Source organism: Clupea harengus, chromosome 16 (assembly GCF_900700415.2).
Source record: "Clupea harengus chromosome 16, Ch_v2.0.2, whole genome shotgun sequence".
Taxonomy (NCBI): Eukaryota; Metazoa; Chordata; class Actinopteri; order Clupeiformes; family Clupeidae; genus Clupea; species Clupea harengus.
Window position 1 is genome coordinate 22,245,283 of NC_045167.1, and position 12,006 is coordinate 22,257,288.

The 12,006-nt window shown below is 47.1% G+C and overlaps 1 protein-coding gene across 6 annotated transcripts in view; it reads left to right on the forward strand.

Annotated features, from left to right (window-relative positions):
- Positions 1 to 12,006, forward strand: part of pacsin2 (protein kinase C and casein kinase substrate in neurons 2) — a 31,729-nt gene that overhangs the window by 13,817 nt on the left and 5,906 nt on the right. The window contains exons 4-10 of one of the 6 annotated variants that reach the window (XM_031582404.2): positions 435 to 670; positions 3,923 to 4,078; positions 4,306 to 4,481; positions 5,164 to 5,284; positions 7,062 to 7,130; positions 8,718 to 8,836; positions 10,675 to 10,812. In XM_031582404.2, the coding sequence (XP_031438264.1) occupies positions 435 to 670; positions 3,923 to 4,078; positions 4,306 to 4,481; positions 5,164 to 5,284; positions 7,062 to 7,130; positions 8,718 to 8,836; positions 10,675 to 10,812 (1,015 nt within the window). Of the gene's footprint in view, positions 1 to 434; positions 671 to 3,922; positions 4,079 to 4,305; positions 4,482 to 5,163; positions 5,285 to 7,061; positions 7,131 to 7,591; positions 7,652 to 8,717; positions 8,837 to 10,674; positions 10,813 to 11,811; positions 11,950 to 12,006 lie in introns of all 6 variants that reach the window. The other 5 variants (XM_031582403.2, XM_031582405.2, XM_031582406.2 and 2 more) reach the window with 5 other exon arrangements.

Below are 12,006 nucleotides of genomic sequence, written 5' to 3' on the forward strand. Positions count from 1 at the left end.
CAGACGGACAGGAGTGGTGTCTGGTCACCAACTGTAACCAATCTCAAACCAGGCACATCCAGATTCAGAATACAGCCAGGGACAGGCCAACAACTGAAACCTCACACGCCACCACGCACAATGCTTCAGTCAAAACTGTGCCCATTTTCAGAGATCTATGCACCTCCAAGTCAAAGCCAGATAGAGCCGTTGCAGTACTCTACCCTGTACCGAGTAGGCTCTCAGAGTCAAGAATTTGCCTGGTGAATTAAGCACGGTTTAAGGTGTTTGATGCATGCCAATTAAGCCATGCCAATTAAACCTTGCCAATTAAACTTGCCAAAATGTAGTTTTTAAGTGGATGTAATGCTACACCTCAGGTAGGATCATAGAGTGTTTTCATCCGTCTCTCTCTCTCTCTGTCTCTCTCTCTCGCTCTCTCTCTCGACCCTCAGGCCCCCAGTATGGGACACTGGAGAATGCGTGGACGGCCTTGATGAGTGAGGCGGAGAAGGTGAGCGACCTGCACATGGAAGTGAAGTCGTCGCTGATGGGCGAGGACTTTGAGAAGGTGAAGAACTGGCAGAAGGACGCCTACCACAAGCAGATGATCGGCGGCTTCAAGGAGACCAAGGAGGCCGAGGACGGCTTCCGCAAGGCCCAGAAACCCTGGGCTAAGAAACTCAAGGAGGTACGTGTCTCTCTCTCGTCTCTCTCTCTCTCTCTCCCCCCTCTCCCCCTCTCTTGCTTGATCATCCATCACACATACGGAAAACATTCTAATCACAATTTTCTTTAAACCTAGCATGTACTCTATATGCATATCTCTTGGCTGCATGTGAGAATTGAATGCAGTTTCTAATTGGTGTCCGGCCATGTTGGCGTCGCTGCAAATCCAGGAAATGCACACCGGGCTTCTCTCTCTAAACACGTTTACCACAGACCTCACGAGTAACCCTGTGAACCTGCTAGCACCAACCCTGGGCAGTCCTCTAATAAACATCAGCGCGGTTCGACACCTCTTTTGAGAAGAACGACCCTGAGCCGTGAGTTGATTTATGACGTGACGCGGTCCCGTTGACATTTCATTGGCCCTCTGTGGCGGCCTCCGCAACCAATCAACACGAGATCGACGCCTCGTACGTGCTGTTTGCTTTAGCGCCGTTATCTCGGCCCGTTGAACGTCCGCAAGGTTAGTGACGGAACGCGGTCTGGTCCCTGAGTAAATAAGGCCACCACTTTTATCGTACTGCTGTGGCTTATTGACTTTCAGCAAAGTCATGGCCCCCCTTGGCGGTCCCAGTTTCTCAGCGAGGTCTTTATTTTGTATGGAGCTGCAGTAAACTGCTCGGATGACCAGAGCCATGCTGTCGTGCAACAATGCTGTGGCGTGCTGGAATGTGCGCAGCTGAAACAATGACCTCTGATGATCTGGTGACCAGGGTCCCTGGAATGGCTAGGCCGGTATTTATTTATTTTTATTTCCCATTTTAGTTGCCTGTTTATCGGACTTGATGTGACCTTCATACCCACACTGTACTTGCCGTGTGTCTGTGTGTGTCTGTGTGTGTCTTTGCCTGTCTGCTTTTGTGTGTCTTTGGCTGGATGTTTGCCTGTGTGTGTGTATGTATGTGTGTGTGTGTGTGTCTTCCATAACCCTTATTCTATAATCTGCTGGTTTCCTGGCCTGCATTGTGGGTTCCTCTGCAGTGTGATGTCACAATGATGAAGTGGACTTCCTGGCATTGCTGCGGCACATAGACACACCGGCCTGCTTAGGGCCGCCTGTCGCCCCCTTATATGAGCGCTATTCATAGCAACGGGTCCGGCATGGCAGACAGACGAGAACAGGAAATAGAAATAGATGTCCTCGTTAGCTGCCCACACCTCCTATTTGTCCTAGTATTGTAGTACAAACAAACTACTGTGCATAGAAGTTTACACCTGTTGATCCAACTCAAAGATTATTTTATTCGTAACCAGTTCAGGAGTATTCTGTGATAAGAATGTTACTAACTGAAGGTTCCATTTCATGATGTAGCCTAAAGGCCAACGGCCACTGACGGCGACGTCGGCGGTGCCGTCATGGAAACGCACCTAACCTTCTGAAACACCCATATAACAGTGTTTCTGTCAAAGCGGTGAAGGAAAGATTATTTAGCGATAGTTTAAAGCAGAACCAGGGTTTGACAGTCAGTGAGGTCCGGGCGGGGTTTAAGAATGCTCTATAAGCTACAAATAAAGGCAAGAAACCATTCTTATTAGTTAACTACGTGCTACATACGATGGGTAGCGTTGGTTAGTTTGGTTTGTTGTTGAGTAAAGAAAAGTCATATTTTTAACCCACAGTGCCATAAAAGTTTGATGAAATTGTTGAGGATGGTACAAATTAAATTGGATTTAATTGAAATCTAAACCATTTGTATAGACCTGACACTCAAGACATAGAGTTGTGTTCCAAACTCTGAGGTTGACATGCGCCACACGCCGCCAGTGGATATTGCTCCGTTAAAAAGAAATCGAAGCTTGTCTTTACATGCGCCAGATGCCGCCAGTGGCAATTGGCCTTAATAATGTACTTCAACAATCGTTATAAAAGGCAGTTCATGTAAATTCCATATCTCAATGTTCTAATTCTGGAATGACTGGAATCACTTCATAGGGCCAAACTGTGAAGTGTTGGTCTGTTTCTGCGTCAATCCATAATGTCCCTTCTCTCTTGTATCTGTGACGGGTAAAGAAAAGCATGCTGTGGGTGTGAACGTAATCAGATGCCTGACATTAGCTGGCTGTTTATGAGGCTGGGCTATCAGAATATAATGGATGTTGTTTTTTTTATGAGGCTCAGATAATGGCGGTAGCAGAGGTGGTGGCAGTGACTGCACTCACATTGTGTCCCTCTCCCGTCCTCTGAGTCATTGTCAGGGAGGTGCCATATGACTTTGCGCTGTCTCATCTCGAGATTTATTTACAGGATTAATTCCCTTTGTGAGTGTGAGTCAATGAGAAGCATATGCACATAGGTGCTATTTATCTAAAGTTGAGGCAGGCATTTATTGAGTTGTTTACACAAATGTTCATGAGTGCGACGTCTGCGATATATTCCGCTGACATGCTGGCTAATAGTTATCCATACGTTTGCAAGCTGTTGTAAGGTATTTCACAAATCTGATATGAAAAATAAGAATATGGAACATGCGTAAAACTTGATACTTTTCTTTGAATGCTCCATTCGGGCAAAAGTATCACTACAAGGAAAAACAAATATAGGCCAGTTAGATTTATATATATATATAAAAAAGCCAGCCAGCTGAACTCTGTAAGGAGTCCTAAGCTATTTGAATGTGGGTTATATGCCTTCCAGTTATATTATCAAAAATGATGGTGATTGAGTGCTTGTGGTGGTGATTGAGTGCTGCTGGTGGTGGTGGGTATGGTGATTGAGTGATGGTGGTGGGTATGGTGATTGAGTGCTGCTGGTGGTGGTGGGTATGGTGATTGAGTGCTGCTGGTGGTGGTGGGTATGGTGATTGAGTGATGGTGGTGGGTATGGTGATTGAGTGCTGCTGGTGGTGGTGGGTATGGTGATTGAGTGCTGCTGGTGGTGGTGGGTATGGTGATTGAGTGCTGCTGGTGGTGGTGGGTATGGTGATTGAGTGGTGGTGGTGGTGGTGGGTATGGTGATTGAGTGATGGTGGTGGTGGTGATTATGAGGGTGGCAAGAGGATATGGAGAAGGGTAAAGAAAAGAAAATGTCCAATGTGATATTGGGGAAGGAGCACTCGGGTTACGGGCAATATGGTGGTGATGATGATGATGATGATGATGTCTTGTCTTGTGAAGCTGGACACGATGAAGAAGGCGTACCATGCAGCCTGTGGTGGTGGTGGTGGTGGTGATGATGATGATGATGATGATGATGATGATGTCTTGTCTTGTGAAGGTGGACACGATGAAGAAGGCGTACCATGCAGCCTGTAAAGAGGAGAAGCTGGCCACTAGCCGGGAAAACAACAGCAAGCTGGAAAGCAACTCCAACCCTGACACCCAGAAGAAGCTGCAGGAGAAGGTGGAGAAGTGTCAGCAGGACGTAGAGAAGGTGTGTGTCTCTGTGGGGGTGGGGGTGCGTGTGTGCGTGCGTGCGTCAGTGCTTTCAGATCAGTCAGATTGCACCACTGCAGATTGCAGTCTCTGTTTATCTCTGTATCTATGTATGCAAATGTACTAAAAACAAATATGTGTGTGTGTGTGTGTATTTCTGTGTGCGTGTTCATGTTTTATACATGTGTGTGTGTGTGTGTGTGTGTGTGTGTGTGCGCCCCCCAGACTAAGGAGCGCTATGAGAAGTCTCTGGAGGAGCTGGACAAGGTGACCCCCCCGTACATGGAGAACATGGACCAGATGTTTGAGCAGTGGCAGGAGTTCGAGGAGAAACGCATCTCCTTCTTCAAGGAGCTGCTGCTGGATGTCAAGAAGCACATAGACCTCTCCAGCAACCACAAGTGAGAGGGGACACACCAGCAGCCAACACACACACACACACACACACACACACACACACGAGAGAGACGCACGCACACACACACACACACACACACACACACACACGAGAGAGACGCACGCACACACACACACACGAGAGAGAGACGCACACACACACACACACACAACAGAGAGATACGCACGCACGCACGCACACACACACACACACACACACACACACAAGAGAGACGCACGCACACACACACACACACACACAACAGAGAGATACACACACACACACACGAGAGAGACGCACGCACACACACACACACACACACGAGAGAGACGCACGCACGCACGCACACACACACACACACACACACACACACACAAGAGAGAGAGAGACACACACACACACACACACACACACACACACACACACACACATAAGAGAGAGACGCACAAACACACAGGCTATCATGTAGACATGCGCAAATGAGTACATTTCCTGGACATGGCATTGGTGGTCAACACATTGGCCATATACTGAAGTGTACATAATAACACAATAATATCTAAATAGGCAAACACACAAGCACATAAATCGAAACATGCGTAGACACACACACACACACACACACACACACACACACACACACACACACACTGACATACTGTTAAGCTCTTTCATGTACTCTCTAGGTTCCAGACAGTTTACCACACACTGGAGGACACAATCCAGGCGGCTGACGCAGTGGAGGACCTGAAGTGGTTCAGTGCCAATCACGGGCCCGGCATGCACATGAACTGGCCCCAGTTTGAGGTACGCCACCCACTGCAGACTCTGGAATAATTCTGGAATAACTTGAACAATAAAAACACTCGCCCCCTTCAAGGACCAGAGTCATTCCAGAATTATTCCAGAGTCATTCCAGAATTATTCCGGGTAAATCTAGAATTAACATTGACTGACATTTAACACGGCCACTTGAATTCATTACATTTAATTTCATCATTAAATGGAACTCTAAGTTAGAAACGTTCTAATCACATGTTTGTGATCATTCTCCTAGTAAGGGCATTGTGGATTTGGGCAGGGAGGAATGGGTCCAGAGTGTTTGGCGGAAAACAGCCTGACGCATATTACCCTCAGGGGTTTTTCTGATACAGTGGCAAAGCAATTACGAATCTGTTAGATTAAACAGATTGAATGTCGAAAATATATAAGACCGAGCCTTGGCGCAGATGTTCAGGTTGACCTTTCTAAGAGGTTATGAGTTTCGTTTGAAATTGTGTTTTGTATTATTTGTAGTATTAATATAGCTCAACCCCTTGAACATTGTTGCTTGGCGTTTCTTGTTTTGATCCGTCTCTATTGGCCTAATCAATCCCTAGTTATCATGAAATGGAGACCAGGGGAGAACCTGTCTTTCAGGTCCGGGCATGCAACCATTCCAACACCTGTCACACACACAAACCCACAAGTGCTCACAATCAAGCATGTACACGCATGGACGCTCTGATGCACACTCACGCATGCACATGCACTCTCTCACACACACACACACACACACACACAAACGCTCATCATGTAAATACATCTAAAGGCAATGTTGCGTAAATATCCATGCTCACAGACATATATAATTATACACAGATGCAGCTGACCACAAAAGTAAACATACATACACACTCACTCTTTCTCACACACACACACACACACACACACACTCACACACACACACACACACACACACACACACACACACACACAAGCAGGCTGATGCCCTCCCAGTAACCTTAGTCTAATGATACTATCTCTTCTAGTGCAGTGAGTGAGGAAGTTCAGCATGTTTTACACACCTGGTTTGACTTGCTGACATGCCGATCCTCTGCTGAAGTACTGTCCGTATATCACTTAACGCAACCCTATAATCATAGATGCCTTAAGGCGGTCAGGGTTTTTTTCAGTGACATTTGTGATGTTCTCCATTTCATGATGAGATTAAGTCCAAAGCTCCCATCAGAGAAGTCAGTATGTCTTGTATCGCAGGTCGACACCCAAGTTCAAGTGTAGCAATAATAGTAAGACTCATTGCGTTCAGTTAAACTGATCATTAAAGAGCTTGTCTGTATAAATCTTTGAAGGTTGCAGACGGACAGAGTCCACACGAGCAAACAAGTTTGAATGTGTGTGTTTTATTTTTTTTTATTTTTTTCAACTTTAATCGAATCTATACCAATCCATTGTATCACTGGTTGATGAGGTTGAAAGAGATCTTGGTAAGAAATCAAACAAGATTTTGGTAACCTTGTTTTCCGAACTTATTGTTTAATTATGACCAGACTGTAATCATTATCACTATCGTTTGAATTCATTGTAATTGATTGTAATGATGCCACCACACCCTTTGCACATCAGCTGTTGCATACCCAACCCCCCAGCTGTACGTGCTGGTGGTGTGCACCAGTGGAACCACAGTTCTACATTTACATGTTCCTGTTCTGTTTTTAACAACCCCTCCCTACCCCCCCCACCCCCACCCCCGGGGTTCCCTCTGGACCCCATGACCCCCCTCCCTTGAACCCGATTTCGACAGAAAATGGAGACACCCCGCACTCGCCTTAGTACTGGTACTGGTCGCCTTAGTAAGAGAAGGTCAATTAGAGTGAGTTCTGCTCTCTCACAGTGGGTGCTGGGTTCACACAGCTCTCTCGCTCTGTCTGCTGTGTGGGTGTGCGCGTGTGTGTGGGTGTGGGTGTGTGTGTGTGTGTGTGTTGTTAGAGAGCAATGCCACAAGGGAATTTAGCCAAATTAGATATGCCGTTGTCATAGAGAAGTCACAGATGCTTCCTGATATTAGAACTATTATAAGACCAATACAAAGAACATACATCATTGGGTGGGTTTAGTGTGTGTGTGTGAGTTCATTTTCAAGGGACACTCAATCAAGCAACTCAATCTAACTGTCATTCATTTCTGAATGGCTTTTGATTATTTGCATTGATTGAATTCCCAAACACTCTCTCTCTTCTTTTGTGTGTGTGTGTGTGTGTGTATGTGTTTTTCCTCCTCCTCCTCCTCCTCCTCCTCCACATCCCTTTGAACTCTGGGCTCTTCCCCCTTCAGGCCTGGAAAGGTCTTGCTGCTGAAAGGGGTTCGGTTCTGACCTTGGGGCCTTTTCTGAAGGTTAGACCCAGCAGGCTCACAAACCCCCACACCTCACCACTGTTCTCTGATCAGCACTCTCTGCCCTGCGGCATGTCACATGATGCCTGAGGTGTGACCTCCTGACCTTGAGTTGTCACAGTAACCCTGCCTGAGTCATTGTCCCTTTAATTAACCCTTTGACCTCTGGGGCCGCTGGTTGTGTTCGGCGTCCACAAGTTTTTTTTTCTTTTGTATGAAGCTTAGCATCGGTCATTAACACCCACCAACAGAGAACTTAAAAAAAAAAAAAAAAAACTACTAACTAACAGGGAGCGGATTACGATCTAGATCCTGATAATAATGTAAATAAAGTGGGTCTGCATGCCTGACCCTATTCAGTCAGACAGCACGGCCGCTGGTCAGGCCAAATGTTGCTTCAAGGTGAGGGGGGCGGGGGGGGGGGGCTGTGTGGTGGGTCTGGGCTGCTGGGCGCTCATGCTGGTCTGCTCATGTTGGGATCACTGGGTGGAATCGCTCTGATTGTGTGTGTGTGTGGGTGTGGGTGAGCGGTCTTAACACGTCTTTGCAGCTGTCTGAAACTTACCTCTGGCACACTGCTCTTTGTGGGTGTTTTTATAACCAAGCTTAAAACAGGTGACAGTGGGTGAAAGTGTGTGTAGTGCATGAGGTCGGATTGGCTGCAGTACATCCTCATTGGCTCAGTCAGTCAGACCGCACAGTTCTGTGAACTGATTATGAGACCCTGCATCACCTGTTCTAATTTGAGTCATCTTAACAGACACTACCTGCACTAGTCCAAGGGAAACACTCTGTGTGTGTGTGTGTGTGTGTGTGTGTGTGTGTGTGTGTGTGTGTGTGTGTGTGTGTGTGTGTGTGTGTGTGTGTGTGTGTGTGTGTGTGTGTGTGTGTGTGTGTGTGTGTGTGTGTGTGTGTGTGTGTGTGTGTGTGTGTGTGTGTGTGGGCTGCTGGTGTGTCCCGCTCACTTGTGTGTGTGTGTGTGTGTAACAGATTAGTGATTGTGCATGTCTGTTTGAGAGAGACTAAAGTTCCTGTGTGTGTGTGTGTGTGTGTGTGTGTGTTGTAGGAGTGGTCCATTGACATGAACCGCACACTGAGTCGCAGAGACAGGAAGAAGCCGGGCGAGGGCGTGATGCTCACAGGTATCAGCCAGACGGGAGATCAGCCGGCCAAGAGCAGCAGCAGGTAAACCCCACACCTGAACACACCTGAGCGGGTACCATTAGACACCGCTGCACCCCTGTGGCATCATCCTGTGGCCACTAATGTCTCCTCAAATAGCAAATGACCTGCAGCAGGGGCATCAGAGTCAGGGAGGGAATGCTGGCCGGCTAACTGGCTAACTGGCTAACCACTGTAATCATCAGAGGGTTGAGTCCGACCCCTCCCAATGCTCTTCACCCTGCCTTCAGACAGTATTCAGTACACAATCTGGAGCCATGTCCCCAAGGCCCAGTCTGCTGAATCGCACCCCTCCAAATCTAAACAGAGAGAAAGAACATTTAGTCATTTAAGGTCTGCTCCAAGTCAACACAGAAGCTTATTTGACATTTGGCTGCTTGGTTGGAGGACTTGACAGTGAAAAGTGTGGGAAAAAATGTCCCCCTTGGTTTTCCTCTTTGGAAAAAGGGGGGCAAGCAATGGAACCATCTAGAACTATTTGATCCTACTGGCCACCAATGTTCCTAGAATCCCTAGTGTAAGGGTGTGCATAGAGCTGTTATGATTCCCTCCGAGAACCATCTGCCTGTGAGAAGGTTAAAAGACAGTAGACCCTTCAAGGAACTGAAGAACCTTTTTTGTTCGTGTACAGCTATTTGCAGTAGAGTACAACACCTGTGTTTATCAAGGGTTCTCGTGAAGCTTTCACAGTTACGTACATGATGTTATGGGATCAGGGTTAAGGATAAATCCTAGTCTTAGTCTTAAATCCGGGTTTAATGTCGGGTTAAGGTCCGTTTCAGTGTTCTGGAAGGCAGATAGTTCCAGCCACAGCTGTCTCGTACGTACGGATGAGCACATGCAATCCCAGCAGTAAACTGGAGGAATGTCGGCCATCTCCCAGCCCTTTTGACCCCTGACCCCTGACCCCTGTCTGTTCTCTGTACACTCCCTCACGAATAAGGGACAGGGAGGATCGTGGTGATGGATGGATGTTTTTAGGGGGGGAGGGGTTGGTTTGGGTGGTTGGGTGGGTGGGGGGGTTAGTTGGGAGGTGAGATGAGATGGGTAGGAGTGATGGAACAACAGAAATATACTGACACTGATCCTAGCTTTGATTAAACAGTCAGTTTCACAGTACTGAAAGAACACCTCCATGCTCTTATACTAAATCCATCTTTTTTTCTTTTTTTTTTTATCTTTTATTATGTTGTTGTATTTTTTTCTGTACTCGTTGTTTTTTGCAGGTTGACTTGTTATATTGTTTGTTGTGTAAACGTTTTGACTGTGAATTGGTTAGATATGGGAGCATCCCTTGATAATGTAAATACAGGTCCACTGTCATCTCATTGGTTGAAGATGACACTCTAACCTTCACTGGCTTATTTGGCTTTCCAACACAGCGGCCCTTCTGTTTTGTCATTGGTCAAGGTGTTGTTCTGTCACAGACAATTGCTGTCTGATTGGTCCATGTTCGTTCTCGTGTCACAAGAGGGAGGGAAAGTAATGGAGTTGCCTCCTGGTGGTTGCGTTCCTAATGCTGGGAGAAATTTAAGAGGAAAAAAATAAGAAAAATATATTAAGAAAAGTAACCGAATGGCTTCCATGACGTATGCGTTGAGAAACTTTATTGATTCTGGTGAGCGTAGTTTATTTTCAGAGTCCATCTGAATTGTTTCACATTTTTTGTAATGAGGTGATGAGGAACTACATTGAATATGTTGTATAGATGACGTCACCAGTTTGAACACCTCACTGAGCTGATCCAAATGGCCACATGTATTGTTTGTGTTGTAAGTGTTAAGTGTTATGGGTCTGTAGGTGTGGGTGTGTCACCATCGTGTCTCTCTCCATGTTGTTAGCCTCTCTGTGCCTGCTAGCACGGAGCCTGCGGGCTCCAATCCATTTGAGGATGACGAGGAAGAGGAAGAAACGGCCCGGGAACAGCCCAACAGCAGCCCAACAGTCACGGTCAAAAAAGACCAAGTTCACACCCAAACGTTGGTGAACAGACAACTGCCGTGCAGTCACTGCACTTCTCCCTGCCGTGCAGTCACTGCACTTCTCCCTGCCGTGCAGTGACTGCACCTCTTTGCCGCTTGTGCCGTTCCTTCTGTAGCTCTTTTTCTTTCTCCCTCCATTCTCCTCTGTTTGTGTTTTTTTTCTTTCTTTTGCTCCTCTTTTTCCTGCAGTTGGTCTGTCTCGGTGTTTACGGCCCCTGTTATCTATTTTCCTCCTCTTTCCGTCAGGTGGCTATATGTTTCTTCAGTACACACCCCCAACCCCCCCAGGTGATTTGGCTCTGGTCGTATCTCAAATATTTACCAAAGGCAAGAGTGGGTGGGTTAGAAAGAGGGGGAAGGAGTAGTTGGATAGGTCCGGCCCAGTGTACAAACTGTGTGTTAGACACACAGACCCTGAGTGTGAAGAAGCTCATCTGTATTGGGGGTGGGTGTCTTAGCCGGTGGGTCTGACTGCAACAAGGCCTTTACTGTGTTTGTTTGTGTGTGTGTGTGTGAGTGCGTGTGTGTGTGAGCGTGTGTGTGTGTGTGTCCTCCATGGGGACTGGTGTGGAGATGCTGCCCTCAGCTGGTGGTGATCAGGTGCTCATGGGCTATGGTGCAGACTGCCTCCAGCATCTTCGTCTCTGTGTGTGTGTGTGTGTGTGTGTGTGTGTGTGTCTGTGTGTCTGTGTGTCTGTGTGTCTGTGTGTCTGTGTGTCTGAAGTCCTGTTCAGCTTTTTGCGGTAATAACACGATTCCTAAATCCTCTTTTTAATCCGGTCTATGGGATTTTTTTCATAAAACTGCTCTTGAACTGGAACGCAACCACTATGGGCGCAGGTCTTTCCTCTCCCTCCCCGTGGACACTATGTGTCCAGCGGTTCCTCACTGTACTGGTGCGCTCCGTGTCTTACTCGTGAGTCTGAAGTGTTAAGTGTGTTATTGGTCTGTGTAGGTGTGGGTGTGTCACCATCGTGTCTCTCTCCATGTTGTTAGCCTCTCTGTGCCTCCTAGCACGGAGCCTGCGGGCTCCAATCCATTTGAGGAGGACGAGGACGAGGAAGAATCGCCCCAGGAACAGCCCAACAGCAGCCCAACAGTCACGGTCAAAAAAGACCAGGTTCCCACCAAAACGTTGGTGAACAGACAACTGCCGTGCAGTCACTGCACTTCTCCCTGCCGTGCAGTCAC